Genomic DNA, 16,785 nt, shown 5'->3' with positions numbered 1-16,785 from the left:
CAAATTTTTTTTTTTTTTTTTTAATCTTTTAATGTTTTTTGGTGGGGGGGTTTTGCCAGGGGGACGCACGGTTATTATTTAGGCGCTAGTTACACGGTGGTCGAAGAATTTGGTAAATGGATTGAGTAGCTACTAGTAGGGCGCATGCTAGTACCTTATATTTAAGTTGAAAATGTATCAACAGTTTGATAATTTGTGTCTTAATCATACTCTAACTTGAACTCTGCTTTATAGTACTATAGTTGCTACTGTAGTAATCTCTCCAGTTGTTATTGGCTCGATCGCCAAGTCAATCAAAGGAAAGGCACGAGGCCCCACAGGATCGACTCGCCCGCGGCACCTCCATTCTCTGCTTCTGTCTTTGCCATTCCCTCGCTCTTCCTTTCTCTCTCTCTCTCCCCCCCCCCCTCCCTCGCCTTCCTGCCTCGGCTTCCAACTTCCATCCTTTAACCGCTCGCACGATGCCTCAAGAGGCTCCTGCGGATACTGCGGGTCCGTCCTCTCCGCCGCCTCAACTGCCCGACGGATGGTAAGCCAGATCCTATCCTGTTGATAGCGATTTGGCACCCGGCTAACTCTGTTTATTTGGAGGCTTCCTCAATGGGAGGGCGTCCAACGCAAATGGTATTTTGTGCAGAGAGCGACCGGCAAATCGCAATGGGAGATCCCAACCGAACCTGTCGTTCTCACTCCTTCAACAACGCCTACGTCTATTGGGACCGGGCCCACATACCCACCATCGCGCCCATCAACCAACAGTCCCCAAGTAATGGGGTCAGGGACCACCTTGGCGGAACAGATTGAGCCTGTCGTGGGCGGTGCGAGAGTTCCCGTAGGAAATCGCGATCATATTGTCTGCACCCATGCCGCATGAATAGCACTGATGGCGGGATAGAGCTCCCTTGACGCCCAGCCGAATGAACAGCATACACACCCTACATACGGATCTTCGGGGACACCCGACTGGCATCCGAATCAGACCAGCCAACGACTGCCCCATGAGTTCACTCAGCAATTTGTGTGCAACGATAGTCAATATGGATCGGTGTGGAGGTCTTTCCGGATTATTCTCCAATGCATGTCGCTAATTGCTTTGGCAGCAGCCTCACCAAAAACATGGCGCCGGTTCATCGACGTTCTATCCAAGCCATGACCACATGCAACCGAATGGTGAATACCAGTCTTTGGCTGGAAGTTCTGCGACCATGTCCTGGGCTGGCAATGCAACCTCTTCACAGGTACACGCTGGAGGATATACACAGCAACATCCTCCAGGTTCACATTCGGGCTTCGCCTTGGGCTCTCAGTATTCACAGCCACCCGTTAATAATATAGAGGCAACCATGGCGCAGAGTCATCTTTCAAATATAAACGCTGCCCCTCCACCCGAGCCTCAATGGCATCCTAGTCAACAGCCTTTGGTGTCAACTGCCCCAACCGAATCGGTGTCGACAGGTTTCGGTTCAACTACTTCACAGCCTATCTACCGAAGCTACCCAACTCCATACACTGTTGGAGCTTCTCCAAGGGAATTCGCTTCGCGATCATCACAATCTTCAAACCCGTCGCATTCTGGGAGTGACTTTGCCTTCAGCCGGGAAAATAGCCAATCAATGCACGGGTCGTTACCGATGCACTTGCCCCGTGAGATTGAGAACATTCCAACTGGGGCTGCACAATCAATGTCCCGAACCCATTCACAGCAAGCTAGTGCATTGCTGCCGCAGGGAAACCATGCCCCAGGATCTGTCACGCAATCTCCTCATGGTTACCAGCCACAGCCACCAACGTCACATGGTCAATATCAAGCCACCGGCATGTCACGAGCCCAGTCAGGCATGGCCTACGATTCCGCTGGGTATTCCGCGCCCGAGTTTCAAAGTGGCGCCCCGAACTACCAGAATCCTCTTGTGCAAGCAGGCATGCATCAGTATCTGCCCTCTCCGCAACGGATACATTACAAGCAAGCGGCCGATTCTATGGTAGGACCGGCGCAGTCCTCGCAAATTGAGACACCGCCTGGATATCAAAATCAATGGGAAGCTTCGACTTCCACCGCTGTGCGCTCAGCAGCATCCGATCCCCAGTTTGTAAGTGGCCCCTGGGCATCGACGCCACCTACTGCTGGACCGCCGCAACCACCTCGCTACGAATAAGAACACTATATACGTTGGATTTATAAATGAGAGAAACTGAATGTGCTGGTGGACTAGCAATGCTCTCTATCTTCTGCCTATTTACCTTCTTTTGATATATTCCCTTCCGGATTCCCTTCGGTGCGTATGTTATTATCTCACTGGTTTATTCCCCTTGTTCTTGTTCAAGTACCATAGTAGTATTCTATGGCTGCAGGATTGACCATCCAACTGTCAAATAACCCAATGGCTCCCGGTTCGGTACCAAAGAAATGAAAGGCTCTAATTGTATTTCCACACCATGTAGTATTAGGAAGTATTACTAGTTGTGCTCTTGTTCCCTGAGGTCAGGCTAGAACGACCGTACTCTTTGGGATGGTGTTCTTTTTCTTTCCCTCAGTGCAGTCAGTGGTGAGTGGGTTTCCAACTTGAAGGTTCCCCCAGGTGTCAGTTTCCGCATTCACTGGACCTGCTCTCTCCTGCTCTCCTGATTTCACTTCTCACCTTTTCAACTTCACACCAACATCCCTCAACTTTTCTGGACTTTTCTCCAATCTTGCTCTAACCTTTCTCCAACCCAAAAGAATATTCCAACCAACACTGATCGGTCGATCAGACAAGCTTTAAGAGGCTTCTGCCTTTCAGCTCTTCGAAATGGCCATCACCTGGGACGCGGAAGCTGACGCCAAGGTATATACCACTTGAGCCTACATGCCCTTTCCCCTACCTCTCTCCAATCTTACATTCTCTCGACAATGAGTTCGAATAGATGGGACTGACAATTTCAGCTCCTCGTTGGCATCGTTACTACCAGCAATACGGCCATCGACTTTGAAAAACTCGCCGAGTTTATGGGTCAAGGCAAGTATCCTCCTACTGCGTTTCTTCTCAAAAGAAACCTCGCTTCGTGTCATTCTGCAAAGACAACTTGACTGATTGTTTTGAAAAGACTGCACTGTTAGCGCCCTGAGGCACAGAATCCAGCGTATCAAGGAAAAGGCTGGTCTCACGAACGCGAAGGGTGTCGCCCCAAAGTCGCCGTCCACACCCAAGACCAAGCGATCTACCCCCATGAAGGCAACCAAGAGCGCTCCCAAAAATACTCCCAAGCGCAAGTCCGCAGTCTCCAAGGATACCGAACAGACCGACGAACAACATGTCAAATCGGAGCCTGAGGAGTTCGATCATGACAGATATCTTGCATGAGCTTCCCTTCGCTCATTCCGCCCAGAGCTGGCAGGCAGCGTAGCTTGGGACTTTTGACCAGTAGGAGTACTTGATGGGGATCATGCTCTTTTTCCTTTTATCGTTTTGAGGAACTTTGTGAGATCGACTCACTTGATTTTATGGGACATACTCGTTTGCTTGGACATTGACTCGTTCGAGCTTTTTTTGAGTGGGGGGGTTTCGGAAATTTGAGGAGGATTTCACATTGCGTATGGAAGCAGGTCGGTGGGAAATATCAAAGGATATCTAGCAATTTTACGAAGCATTTGATCCCCAGTTCTATTTTCCACGCTGACTTTTAGCTGCTCATCGACTCATCAAACGCTCTATTCAGTAAACATGGCGCCGAGCGACAGTCGGCTGAGAAAGGTGTGTCTGGGGAGTTTGATCTCATTTTTTTGTAGGTTTTGATAAGTAGTAAAATCGCCCAAAATTGAAAAAAGCAGCTTCGTCCATCTTCTTCGTGTGCCTTTGTAAACGCCGCCCACTCGCTTCAAAACAGAAAAGGTCTTGCTTTGCCTGGTTGAAACCCCGTTAGATTCGTGACTGGCAAAGAACGAAGAGAAGTATGGTGCACTTACGCATCAGAAGATTTCGTTTCCCATTAAAAGAATTCGAATCGGAGAAATGAAGGAGATAGCAGGAAAGTTTCGAAGACGGGTGGTCTCCCCAGACCCCGTAATATCATCGCAATGCAGAAACCACACTTCTGGGTTGAAGGTAAGGACTGGGAGCTTAGATCTCAACATCAAGATCCGACCAGGTACCAGGATCTTCCACGACTTCGGGGTCGCTCTCGTCTATCTCGGCCTCTTCGGTTTTGACGGGGTCCTCCTCTGCTTTGACACTGGCCTCAGGAATCTCTCCATCCTCGTCTGTAGATTCGACCTTGATAGGAGACTCGACTTTGACGGAAGCCTCGCCCTTTTTCTTTCGGCTCTTTCCAGCCGGGGTCGATTCCTTGGGGGTCTTGGGGGTCTTGGCGACCTTGTTGCGTGGACGCTTAGCTGGGGTCGAGGGTCCTGCCGGGCCATTCGCGGATGATGCCTTTGAGATCTCCTTGATCTTGGCTATTCTTTCTTTAATAGCCCTGGCAGTTGGTCGTGACTCCTCATCTCCCGCTATAATGACAGTCAGTGACCAGGTCTTTTCGAAAGTGAGGTTTCTTTTCCAGCTTGGCGAAGACAGGGTAACTCACGCCACAGAGTAGCCATCTTTGCGGTATCGACACTGAAATCATGTGCCTCGATCATCTTTGCGAGGAGCTAGTTGAAACGCTGTTAGCCTGCTTGCACGTTGGAGAGGTCTTGGATAGCAGGTGAAGAATTATTGACTTCGACTCAAGAAAGAAAGTGATTGGTTCTCGCCAAAATCTGAGGTTGATATGAAAGGGATTAGACGGACTTACTATCTGGTCATTCTCAGCCGTCCAGCGCACTTTTGAAGGCATCGTCGCGGTGTTGCAAGACTGTGGCCAGACTGTAGACGTGACAGTAGCGCGTTTGTATGGAAGTATTCGGGTTGAGGGTTGAGGCAGGGTGAGGTGAGGAAAATTGGAGAAGAAGATGATGATGATGAAGGAGGAGAGGAGGAGGAAGAAGAAGAAGAAGAAGAAGAAGAAGAAGAAGAAGAAGAAGAAGAAGAAGAAGAAGAAGAAGAAGAAGGGGAGTAAGGAGCATGACGAAGGAGATGGAGGAGTAGAAGGAGAGAGAGGTGGTTGCGGAGTGTTGATAGCAGCGGGTATTCTCGGTCTGGGAATGGCAGGAACAGCAGGAACACCATCCGTTAAATTGCTTGAACTTACTAGCTAGGCGCCTGGCTTAGATTAATGACGCCAGAATCCCAAAAATCGAGAGGAATCAAGTTCAGTAGGAAAAGATGTGAGAGAATATTGCAAAGATCATGTCAACAATTGACCCTCTTGTATGGGCTTAGCATCAATGCCAAGGTTGTGGATGCACAAGCATTGGGCGTAATTACCCTTCTGACGTGAATTAAATACACGGCAATGTGAAAAGCCGCCCGCTTCCAATGATTAACGAAACTTGTGTTTTTTAAATTGTCCAATCGAACTGCCAAGGCCACATGGTAAACTTTATCAAACTCTATCCTCAAATACAGATTATAATGAGTAGATGAAATTCGTAATATACTTGATAATCAGATAATAATAATAGGTACCGGACTGTATTCCAAGGTTTTAAGCTTAATTTTAAGCTTAAAGTATGGAAGTCAAGTCTTGAATATATCCACTGTGGTGGTACCGGGTTGAGGTTAGGGCTAGGAAATTCGAAAATTTTGGAAAACCTTAAGCCAGGCTTTATCTTTACTATCAAAATTTGTCACCTTAGAACAAGAGCTCTACCTCTATCGCCATTGGATTCAATTTTCTGTTTTGGGACCCGTCTTGCACATTGACATATACATCTAACCACACATGATGCTCAAGATTAGTGTGGCCAAAACTACAGTTGACTCGAAATCAATAATGACTCAAGTTATTTAAATCTAGACTAACAAAACACATCTCAAAAGATATGACCAATTAGAAGATTTGTGTCGACAGCATTCATTCTTCGCTCGAAGATATTCTTTCCTCGGCCCGGGGGTGCAGACTTCCTGCTTGATCGTCTTATCGGGCAATACGTCATTTTCAATGTCGACGAATTCAGCCTCTTGCTCAACCTTTACCTGCGATAGCTCGGACGATTCCTGTTCATCCAGAGGTGCATGGAGCCCCCAGTTAATTGCAGGGGCATCATCGGAAGTCGACTGAGTCATGAGCCCACTATGGATGCTGAAATCCTGTGAGGGAGCAAATTGCGAGTATGAATGAGTGCCAAAGGGTCCAATACTTGAGCCAAGCACTCCATGTCCCGGTGGCATCACTCCATTTCCCACGTTAATAGGAATTCCATGGTGAATATACGATGGCACATACGGGTATTGTATGCCAGAAGATGCCATCATTGGGGAAAATTGAAAGAGATCTGACATGTCGGAAAGGCTTTGGCTGTTTTGAAGCCTCTGGCTACCGTGCTCGTGCTTCACAAATGTACTTGGATGAGACCCGTAGTCCGGTGATTCCAGTTTCGGGACAAGTCCGGGGTAAACCTGGGCGAGTGGTATTTGCGCATTACCCTTGGCATCTCCTTTTGCACCTTTCTTTTGGCCCCTCCTTCTGGGAGCTCCCTGGGTGGTATTCGGGCCATCCATCTGTGAGCGAAATCTGGAGTAGCGCATTCTAGCAGCGTGGCCGTTGGAAATTTCGAGATCCTGTGCAACTTTGTTCCAGTCAATCTATTACAAGACATGAAGGTTCAGTCAGCAGATCTATACTATGTCAAGTAAAACAGGACCTACGAGCTTCAAATCAAGTTGTTTGATCATAGAATAGAGAAACCTGGGAGTTGTGCCTTCCGTGTCTAATACTTTTGTCCGTTGAACCATGGTGAGATTTTTGAGGGTGAACTTGAATTTCACCAGTTTTTTCAGGAGTTGAAGTTCAGGTTCAGACTAGAGAAATCGGTGAGTGCTGCAACTTTTGTGAACATCATTGAGTTGATATATACGGGTTTTCTGGGGTGGAGAGATGAAACAAAGCATTCAATATGGAGTAAATGGATGTTAGCAAATTAAAATATCAGATAAAGACACGCTAGAGTATAACTAACTCTGTTTGCCCATTTTCCTTTATTTTCAATACTGCTCACTGGGACTGAAGGATATGAAAAGAATTTGCCCTACACCCGTACAGAAAATCCGGGCATATGCTCTAGCCCTGCCGAGCTTGTATTTTTGAAGCTTTGACTCTCAAGGAACCAGCAATGAGAAAGTGCCTTTTGTCTTAGTCTCCGAAAATCTCGGCTGTAAAATTAGACTATTAAAAAAATACAATGAGCAATGATAATATTGCTAAAACCCAACACTTACCCATTTCCTCTATTCCGCGCAAGGCATGGAATGGTGTAAGTTCGGCCAATCTAAATTTCTACGAAGGGCTTTCTTTGTAAAGGAAGTTTCTTATTTTGCCCTGGAGCACCGAGGAGATATAGCATTATTAGAAGGACGTCAAGGGTAATTTTACGGGCTTGCCACTGGGTCCAAACAAGACAGTATCTACTCTCCTTTCGTTCACTAGTAGTTGGTTTCAGGTTTGACAGCAAACAGCAGCATGACTAATCTGCCCCTCTTCAAGATCATGGGCGATTAATCTAGGGTTAGCCAGACTTCCTCCGGCAGTTTCTCGGGATCGCCGATGCACTTGGACGAATTTCACTTCTTCCAAAGAAACCCAAAGAAACGGGAGAATGTCAATTGTCGCAGTCGGTGCTCTCTATGTGGACACTATTCTGACGTACGCCCCTGGTCAACCAACCCCCGGTTTAAGGAGCTGTCAAGGGTTAGAAGTATGCCACTGACATGTATTCAGAACTCCACATTGCCCTGAAGAAGATGAAAAATTACGTGCATCACATATTTCTATAAGGCGGGGTGGGAACTGTCCCAACACCCTCGAAGTGCTGCAGCAGCTCGCAAATACGGCATCCGAACACCTTCCGTTAAATTTAGTTACAGTGCTCCCAACGAAATCGTCCGCTATCTGCCAGAAAATTACGTCCGAGTTGGAACAGTACGTCAATATGCAGCATTGCATTTATCGAGAGGAATTTAGCGAACCGGCTTCGAGTTATATCATCAAGAGCCAGTCAACTGGTAGCCGAACGATTGTGAACTATAATGAGCTTCCTGACCTGACGGTGGATGAATTCATTCATTCTGCAAGTAAATTAGCTCATGGCACGGCTTGGTTTCATTTTGAGGTACGTTTCAGACGAGCGATCCATCTGGTTCTTTTACTATAACACAGAAGATCTCATGCCAACATCGCTATTGATTTCTAACCCCATTCAAGGGTAGAACTCCGGATGTGATTCTTGCCTGCATATGCTATCTACAAAAGAATTTCCCTTCTGTTCGTGTCAGTGTTGAGGTCGAGAAACCCGGTCGGGTAGGTCTTCAGGAGTTGGCAAAGGCAGCAAACGTGGTGTTCTATTCAAAATCATGGGCAACTGTCAGTTAAGCATACTCATTCGACACCCTCTTCCGGTAAACTTTGCTAAAATTTTACAAAGGTTAAAGGATATTCATCTGCAGAGGCATGTTTGCTGGAGCAATCCACGCAGGCACCGAATGCGTAATTATCAGCTCGGCCCCTACAGAGCAATCAATGCATACTGACATGAGAGGACAATTGCCAGATCGCTACTCTGCTGTACATGGGGGAAAGATGGTGCTTGCGCTCTTGAACCAGCTACAGGGAAGTTCGTGCATGCTCCAGCGTACACGGAAGATAATTTTCAGGTGATCGAGTGAGTTATTGCCATACCCTTGTATGAGATGGAGTACCGCTAAGACACACAACTGCAGCCCAATTGGCGCAGGAGACACATTTATTGCTGGAATGCTGTATGCAATGAATTGTAAAGAAAAGGAATGGGATATTTCACAAAAGCTCAAGTTCGCAAATCGCTTGGCGGGTATCAAGGTATCCCAGGAAGGGTTTTCAGGACTAGGTCGAGCAATACTGCTATAGAAAGAACGTTGAAAGAGTATATATATGTATGTAATTAGTTGTCGGCTGAAGGATAAACCCTGAAAAGAGACTGAAGGTTGATTTCTTAGAAACTTCGGCGTGGTTAGAGGTGGCAGGATATTTCGGTCATGTGACCTTTCACTAATAGGCGGTGAAGAACTAAAAATTATTCTGCCATTTCCCATGGTAACTTTTTCGGCGGCAGCTTCTTGATCTTCCAGCCTCACTCATTGATAATTGCAACTCACAATGGCGGCCGTCTACAAAACCGTTTCAAAGAAGCAGGCCCGGCAGCCTGTCGAGGTCTCAGACGACGAGATGGGTATGGAGATCGAGGAGCTCCTGAACGATGCGGACGACACCACCGACAGCGAAGAGGATGAAGAGGAAGAGGACCGTATCGCTGCGGCGAAGAAGCAGCTTGCTCAAGGATTTATGCCCAAGACACGGGTACTTATTTTGACATCGCGCGGTGTCTCATCCCGGTAAGTTCTGAAAGTCAATATGCTGGTATCCATGATGATAATGCTAATCTGTCGCAATTAATTGATAGTCACCGACACCTCATGGCAGATCTCTGCGCACTCCTCCCGCACACTCACAAGGAGACTAAGCTTGACACCAAGAAAAAGACAGCCGGTTACAACCTTTTGCTGAACTCTCTGGCCGATCTGCACTCCTGCAACATGATTTTCTTCCTCGAGGCTCGTAAGAACGGTCAAGATCTTTACCTCTGGCTTGCACGCCCGCCAAACGGCCCCACAATTAAGTTTCACCTGAACAACCTACACACCATGGCGGAACTTGGTGCTGGGTTTGCGGGCAACTGTCTGAAGGGCGGTCGAGGCCTTGTGGTATTCGACCGGTCATTCGACGAGCAAGGCCCGGACATGGGCGCCGGCGCCCCGGGTAACGAGTACCGTTCTCTGGTCCGTGAGATGCTGCGAGGAATTTTCTGCGTTCCCAAGCGGGGTGTGAAGGGTATGAAGCCCTTCGTCGACCGCATCATCGGCATCTTTGGTGTGGATGGTAAAATCTGGATTCGTGTCTATGAGATCCGTGAGTCAGAGAGTGGTGGCGCGAAGAAGGAAGGCGAGGCAACTGTTAAGCCTGTTCCCAAGGGCAAGGACGCCGGTCTTCCAGAGGTCTCCTTGGTGGAGATCGGACCTCGTTTCGTCCTGACCCCCATTGTGATCTTGGAGGGTAGCTTCGGTGGCCCCGTCATCTATGAGAACAAGGAGTACGTTAGCCCGAACCAGGTTCGTCGCGAGATTCGGATGAGCAAGGCTGGCCGTTACGCGGCGCGCAGGGACACACAAACCGATCGGGCGGCCAAGCGGACGGATCTGGGATTGACCGACAACTCTTCGCGGAAGCCCAATGCTCTGGGTGTACGCGAACTCTTCGCATAAGAGTTTCCTGGTTTCTTGGGTGCCGCATGCTCCCTGCAGCACTTTCCCTCTGGATATTTCGACTACATGTATATTTGATGCGACGATATCATGGTCTTCTCAGGCGTCAAGGTCAAGTCTTCTAGTGATTAATTTCAAAAGTATCTGGCATTTTATAACAACCCTTTTTGCATCATTGTTTGTTTGTGTTGGGAAGAAATAGATGTAGCTGCATATCAAAATACTAGCAATTCCCTATACGACCTCTAACTCGCTATAGACTGGCATAGATCTACCACTTGGCTGTGTCCAGCATTCGAGTGTGAGTTGTAAGGTCCATCCAGCAATGTACAGTTTCAAGTTCGTCTATCTGACGATGGTTATTTTAGGTCCCGCTCGAAGACCTCATGCTCGTACGAATAGTCGCCCCCTAGCGGAGAAGCACATTCCCAAGTGGAGCTGCAGGTGGGGGTCCAAAGCGTCGTGGCAGGATCTGGACCACAGATATTACAGTATGACAGGATCTGTCTGTAGAGGCGGGAAATTCTATTGTTGGGGACTTCGAATACACTGATTTTCCAAAGGTTACATAACCACTTAGCCTTGAGTGACGCCCAACCAAATTCATTGCACCAGCGACCGCCGAGCACCAGCAAGGGGGGAAACAGATCAAAATCAGGTCTGGTGGAAGCATCAATTTCGTGGGGGACCACACAGAATAACTAAACAAAGACACGAGAAGAAAAGGGCAAAGAAAACGCGAAGCTCCGACTATCGGGAGATATGTCTGGTTCGACACTCCATCTTCCCATGTGTTCTACCAGATCCCGCCTGTGCATTCGTCTTCGCGTCAAATTACAGACTCCATCAAAGACCCCGGCCATTTCAAAATCACGATGTAAAAGAAGAAGAGTCGTTGCGATCGGTCTGGCCTCCCGGACCATCTAGCAGCATCCCTGCTTCTGGTCATTTTCCTGCGGGGTGAAGTCGATCGTACGGCCTTGGCCGGGTTGGTTCAAGGTCGAGTCGCCTGAGTCAAGGGCCTTGCTAGAGACGATACGGTAGATTTCTGACCGTCGAGTTAGTGTGCTGCCTAGAACCATGTCTTTGCGCGCCAGGGAAACTCACCTGTGAGGATGTTTTGGAAAGCAAGTTCGACGTTGCTGGCGTCAAGGGCGGAGGTTTCGATGAAAGAAAGGTTGTTCTCGCCTGTTCGTGGTCAGCAACCAAACCCATGACGCCACGGCTTCAGGGGATGTAAACGCACTAGCAAACTGCTTGGCCTCCTCGGTGGGAACAGCACGCAGGTGCCTCAAATCACTCTTGTTACCGACAAGCATAATCACAATGTTAGAGTCGGCATGATCCCGCAGTTCCTTCAACCACCGGTTGACATTTTCGTAGGTCTGGTGCTTGCTGATATCATAGACAAGAAGGGCACCGACAGCGCCGCGGTAGTAAGCAGAGGTGATCGCACGGTAGCGCTCCTGACCAGCAGTATCCCAGATCTGCGCCTTGATTGTCTTAGAGTCGACCTGGATCGAGCGAGTCGCAAACTCCACGCCGATTGTGGACTTGGAGTCCAGGTTGAATTCGTTGCGGGTGAATCGACTCAGCAGGTTGGATTTACCAACACCCGAGTCTCCGATCAACACCACTATCCAGTTGTCAATACTAATGGTTTATCGTGTATGGATCGCAAACTATTGGAGGGGGTCGCCCGAAGGACACGAAGTGGCGGAGCGGAGGAGATGCGGCAACCGCACGAGACAACGTTACCTTTGAAGAGAAACTGAAGGCAAGTTAGTTATGTTGGCGGACCGGTCGAGCAAAGCAAGGGACTTACATCGTATTCGTCGTTGGCCATTTTGAGATGAGGGAAAGAAAGACGTGGGGGAGGAAGGAAAAAACAACTGGGGGGGTTAAACGGCAGCGATAGGGAGAGGGTGATTGATGCCTCGCAGGTGGAGTCCCACTGCCTCCTTTAACGGAAATTGCTCCTTTCACTGCATCACATTGTTATCGCCACTACTCTGCTTATGTAATACCTTTCACCCAAAGGGTCATCATGCTGGCGGGCAACCATGGCAAAACATAAGGTAGATATCGACTCTGCTCTCTCCTTACCCTGCTATTTCCCCTTGGTTTCCCAAATTCGAATTCGTACCACAATAGATCCATGGAGATCAGATAATTGTGACCAAAAGGCGGTCACTTTACTTCTTCTCTCACTCGCAGACACACAACACTTCAACAAAAATTGCTATCGCCACGACCCCAGCACTTCTACACCCAAGACCCTCGTGTATCACAGTCTCCCGGTTTCATGGAAAGAATCCTTTCTTTCCTAATGTATGGCTCAATCAACTGGATCGGGCTAGCGAACGACTGAAACCATGGCATCTGACGTTGAGATGGGAGATGACAGCCCTAACCAGCAGTCAGATGTTGACTCTCTCAAATCAACTTCCCCCAGTGAGCCAGCTGATGTGTATGATGTCGAGGAAATTCTGGCCGAGAGGAAATCTCGCGGGAAAATAGAGTATCTTGTCAAATGGCTAGGATATCCGGTGCATCGGTCCGACTGGGAGCCCAGGGTCAATTTGGACGCGCCAGAGATACTTGCCAACTGGGCTCGGGCAAAGGTTGAAATCAAATCAAAAAAAAGAAAACCTTTTGATGTTGACGCGTTTGAAGAGGATTTGAAACGTCGCGAGGATGAAACGAAGGCACGCAAGAAAGCCCGGCAAGCTCGCCGAATTGAAAGAGATAAGAAACTAAAAAGCATAATTATATGGTCCGATGATGAGGACTCAAATCACTGTGCGCAAATCTCGCAAGCCGGCGAAGGTGTCGATGATATTGATGACTTGTTTGTTGCCGCCAGCAGCAAAGATTCGGACGATTCATCTAGCGAGGGTTCCAAGGTCAAAGGTCCTAATGCTAATTCCATCACCTCGGGTCAACCCCCTACTGGAACTGCCGAAACTCCCATCAATATAACTGAAACTCCAGCAACCAAACCAAGATCTGCTGTCGGTGCTACTCGGGCCTCTCCAGAACTTATTCAAGCTACCACTGGTGTTTCTCAAGCTCCCGTCAATCCTACCCAGGATCTTCAAGGAAGACCGAAAGCTTCCCTCGGTGTCAGCCAGGCCTCCAAAGATACCATTCAACCTGTGGCCACTACTTCTCAATCTCTTCAAAACTCATCGCAGCCCACCCACTCTCCCAATCCCAACTCCAAGACATCGCAAGGAGCTGCTAGCAAGACCTCGGCTTCGACGAAATTCTCGTCAAATGGGACCAAAAAGATCCATCCTCACCCTCCATCAAATCTCCCTGGGTTTGGAGATGCGAGTCTCGCTCCTGTGCCTAGAAACGCGGCTCATCATGTCAATACTAAATGGCTTGGGCGGGGATCAAAATGGGGAAGAGATCGAGCTCCAGATGCGAGCGAGCTACAACTTTTGAAGCCAGCCGAGTTCACCCCATTGAAGAATCCACAAGTGAACAATCCCCCAATCACCACACAAATTTCGAGTGAACAGTCAAGTAGACTGGGGGATATGACACCGGGAAATTCTAGCCCTTCAAGCACACGCCCTGCCGAGTCACAGCAGGTACCTAAGGACCAACCTACGACAGATTTACCATGGCCTGACCACGCCCCGCGGAATCCGAGATCCATGGATCCGGACATAGGAGTTCCTCGTCTATCTGGCCAGGCAGTCGATCGAGATTCCTCTTCTCGGGTCAGTAATCCTTCGCGCCCCGTTTCTGAGAATCATAGATCCCTTGGGCGACTACCTGCAAGGCGATCAATACAGGGCCTCAATCGGCCATTTGAAACTGGTCCGTTAGAAACACAACCGCGGCGGGAGCCTTATCGGCAATCAGATCACCTGTGGAATCGATCGAGGGGGTATTACAATCGATCCCCATCCCCGCCATCCCGCAAGATGTCAGCGCCAGCTGATGACTTCCGCCGCCACTCGATATCTTCTCGAATGCCCACATCAGGAGCTCACACCAAGTCATATCGGATGAATTCCAGAGATGGGCCCCCGTCAGCTGCAGCTCGATCGGGGCATGCGCTCAATGAAATCGAAAAAGAGGAACTCTCGCGAATGCCGGTTGGCATACGAACCCAGGAATCACTGGGTTCACCGCATTTTCTTCCTCGCGGTCACTTCTGGAACCCAAGAGAGGTCTATGCGCACGTGTTTTATGGGCCTGATAAGACACCTGTCGGTGCGGTCAGGATATGCGACCTATCGTTTGAGGCAAGAAAGGACCTTCTCAGTTCCAAGGCGGAAAACTTCCGGTGTGAAATGTGGTTCAAGGATCTATGCAATGAGTATCAATACGCCGAACTGTGCCAAAGGGTAATAGTATTCTTTCTAAAGCACCGTGACCTAAAACAGAAACTAAAATTCATGCAGGCTTCGAGAAATTTCGCCTTCGGCAACTGTTGGATGGAAGGCTTTCAGGATACCAATCCGGGACTCCTTCGCATGGCTCATCATCTACGTCAGAGAAATGTGATGGCCATCTTTTATCCGCAGGACCCAAAGGGAAATGTTTGGCTTGCGTTCTCTCGCGCGTCTCCTGACTTCGACTTTCTCGATCTCAAGTTGGATACTCAAAAAGTCCCAAATGGCACACCTCTTCTCTTGTCTGTGCGTGCGGCGTTGCCCCCGTTTTCTTCACTGTCAGCTTTTGAAGATACGCCGAGCGATATGGGTGCGCTACTTTCTGATGATCCTTTCGCTGGAGTCGAAAAATCTACCGATTCTACGCCTCATATTCAGCAAGTCACAAATGTACCACAAAATCAAGAAACTGGTGCCATGGCCGCTTCTATGTTGACCATGGAAGACAAAGAAGGAATTCTCAAGAGTTTCTTTGCATCTACTCTCAGAACCAGCATTAAAGACTTAAACAGGCTAAGTGATTCTTCGACGGCGGAGAATTTCTTTCTTTTCTTTCCTCCGGAGGAGGAAGAAGAATTTCAGATCATGCAGAGATGGCTCTCCTGGAATAATATGACCGTTTACTCTAATCGAGACAAGAATGGCTGGTCCAGATTTATGGACAATAGCAAACGTGGCGTTCTCATTGTACGTAAACCTTACACCTGTTGCTTGTTCCTAGGATGGTTTTTACTAACACATCATAGTTTCATGAATCTTTCTCCGAAATTCACTCACAATGCCCGGGAATTGCCAAACTCATGATGGGCGAAGTATTCAATTTCTGGAGCGTCCGTCTATATCGTAAACTTGAGTGGGCGGACCCTCACGGCCTTTGCACAAATGACCACTTCCAACCCCTGTTCCCCAGAGGGGGCTTGATCCTACTCGCCGAGGACATCTTCCAAGACCTGAAAAAAACCACTATCCTGATATACTGGTTTCTTCACTTTCCCCAAAGAAAGGATTGGAAGCTTGTCCTTCCCCCAGACGCCTGGAAACGCTTGCAAAGACAGCTTCAGCAGGCAAAGGACGACCAGGAAACCAAGTTCTTGTTATCCATTATCGTCTCAATCAAGAAAATTAATTCGATTGACGAAAGGTGTCCCTACTTCCAGGAAGACAGCCTACGCCCCAGCGAGATTCATGAACCGAACAGCAACATTGTTTCTCTTCCCATAGAAGGTTATGGTTCCCGCTCCGAGGATGACCACCCGGCGATCCCGAAGGGCCTCTCGCAGCAAGAGCGAGATATGGATCATCTAGCCGAAGCGTTTGCAGGTTGGACGTTAACAAAATCAGCTTGTTTTCGGCGAATGATCATTCTATCATCTGTTCAATCACAACCTCTACGAAACCGCTGGCGAAGTTGGGGGCATATTATTCTCTTGGAGTCTGATGATTTCTTTACAAAATTCAAAGTTCGCGAGCATGTGATCATGGAAAGCCTTCTTAAAGAAAGGCGATCAAACCAAACCGCAACTTCCCCTGCAGATACGACCCCAGGTACCCCAGCAACCCCAGCGGATCCTCCAGTCGATGCCGATCCGAGCGACTTCTGGAAGCGGCCCTCCGAATTCCGCCAATCCGGCTCATACAGATGATCTATAAGATTCATCTAATTTCTGCCCGGCCTTTCTTCCAACCAAGCTAGACGCCTCCCAGCATTTATTTTTGCTTGCCCTCCTAGTATCCTAGCGTCAGTCCGTTTTATTTCAAGTAAACGACCTAATGAAGTTTGAATGAAAAAGTTGATGAAGTTCCTATCAACCCAAGAACGATACAGATATATAAGTCGAATACCTTCTTCTGTCAGTGGATCGAGACACGGCAGAGTGACAAGGTGTAATTACTTGGGTCTTCCAGACATCCTTTGCTACTACTTACAAGACCCCACGCTTATGAGCCCATGGCTATCCGCGCGTTCATTGATTTACTAACAAATCCACCATCAACGAGTG

The 16,785-nt window shown here is 48.4% G+C and overlaps 9 protein-coding genes across 9 annotated transcripts; 6 read left to right on the top strand and 3 right to left on the bottom strand.

Annotated features, from left to right (window-relative positions):
• Positions 1-461: 461 nt before the first annotated feature.
• N7509_008844 (WW domain-containing protein) lies at positions 462-2,156 on the top strand (the record flags this gene model as incomplete). Its single annotated transcript, XM_056633481.1, has 4 exons — positions 462-529; positions 592-832; positions 896-1,045; positions 1,101-2,156. 4 exons carry the CDS (start codon positions 462-464, stop codon positions 2,154-2,156), a joined length of 1,515 nt encoding a protein of 504 aa, XP_056484101.1.
• A 633-nt stretch (positions 2,157-2,789) lies between these two features.
• On the top strand, positions 2,790-3,341 carry N7509_008843 (uncharacterized protein; the record flags this gene model as incomplete). The annotated part of the gene is made up of 3 exons (XM_056633480.1): positions 2,790-2,825; positions 2,924-3,044; positions 3,085-3,341. 3 exons carry the CDS (start codon positions 2,790-2,792, stop codon positions 3,339-3,341), a joined length of 414 nt encoding a protein of 137 aa, XP_056484100.1.
• Positions 3,342-4,097: 756 nt separating this feature from the next.
• On the bottom strand, positions 4,098-4,812 carry N7509_008842 (uncharacterized protein; the record flags this gene model as incomplete). The annotated part of the gene is made up of 3 exons (XM_056633479.1): positions 4,098-4,483; positions 4,561-4,627; positions 4,771-4,812. 3 exons carry the CDS (start codon positions 4,810-4,812, stop codon positions 4,098-4,100), a joined length of 495 nt encoding a protein of 164 aa, XP_056484099.1.
• A 124-nt stretch (positions 4,813-4,936) lies between these two features.
• On the top strand, positions 4,937-5,173 carry N7509_008841 (uncharacterized protein; the record flags this gene model as incomplete). Its single annotated transcript, XM_056633478.1, has 1 exon — positions 4,937-5,173. The coding sequence occupies one exon, from the start codon at positions 4,937-4,939 to the stop codon at positions 5,171-5,173; it is 237 nt and encodes a 78-aa protein (XP_056484098.1).
• A 697-nt stretch (positions 5,174-5,870) lies between these two features.
• On the bottom strand, positions 5,871-6,812 carry N7509_008840 (uncharacterized protein; the record flags this gene model as incomplete). The annotated part of the gene is made up of 2 exons (XM_056633477.1): positions 5,871-6,662; positions 6,726-6,812. The coding sequence occupies 2 exons, from the start codon at positions 6,810-6,812 to the stop codon at positions 5,871-5,873; spliced, it is 879 nt and encodes a 292-aa protein (XP_056484097.1).
• An 860-nt stretch (positions 6,813-7,672) lies between these two features.
• N7509_008839 (pfkB family kinase) lies at positions 7,673-8,958 on the top strand (the record flags this gene model as incomplete). The annotated part of the gene is made up of 6 exons (XM_056633476.1): positions 7,673-7,719; positions 7,795-8,185; positions 8,278-8,436; positions 8,498-8,559; positions 8,624-8,734; positions 8,793-8,958. 6 exons carry the CDS (start codon positions 7,673-7,675, stop codon positions 8,956-8,958), a joined length of 936 nt encoding a protein of 311 aa, XP_056484096.1.
• Positions 8,959-9,207: 249 nt separating this feature from the next.
• Positions 9,208-10,370, top strand: N7509_008838 (ribosome biogenesis protein BRX1; the record flags this gene model as incomplete). The annotated part of the gene is made up of 2 exons (XM_056633475.1): positions 9,208-9,443; positions 9,512-10,370. The coding sequence occupies 2 exons, from the start codon at positions 9,208-9,210 to the stop codon at positions 10,368-10,370; spliced, it is 1,095 nt and encodes a 364-aa protein (XP_056484095.1).
• Positions 10,371-11,293: 923 nt separating this feature from the next.
• On the bottom strand, positions 11,294-12,216 carry N7509_008837 (Rab family GTPase; the record flags this gene model as incomplete). Its single annotated transcript, XM_056633474.1, has 5 exons — positions 11,294-11,418; positions 11,478-11,558; positions 11,617-12,006; positions 12,054-12,141; positions 12,196-12,216. 5 exons carry the CDS (start codon positions 12,214-12,216, stop codon positions 11,294-11,296), a joined length of 705 nt encoding a protein of 234 aa, XP_056484094.1.
• Positions 12,217-12,745: 529 nt separating this feature from the next.
• Positions 12,746-16,428, top strand: N7509_008836 (uncharacterized protein; the record flags this gene model as incomplete). Its single annotated transcript, XM_056633473.1, has 2 exons — positions 12,746-15,472; positions 15,532-16,428. The coding sequence occupies 2 exons, from the start codon at positions 12,746-12,748 to the stop codon at positions 16,426-16,428; spliced, it is 3,624 nt and encodes a 1,207-aa protein (XP_056484093.1).
• Between the last annotated feature and the right edge of the window lie 357 nt (positions 16,429-16,785).

This window comes from Penicillium cosmopolitanum, assembly GCF_028827165.1.
Source record: "Penicillium cosmopolitanum strain IBT 29677 chromosome Unknown utg000009l:1.0-9042332.0:1.0-9050551.0, whole genome shotgun sequence".
Taxonomy (NCBI): Eukaryota; Fungi; Ascomycota; class Eurotiomycetes; order Eurotiales; family Aspergillaceae; genus Penicillium; species Penicillium cosmopolitanum.
The sequence above is the reverse complement of the archived record's forward strand: the minus strand, read 5'-3'. Positions and strand labels throughout refer to the sequence as shown.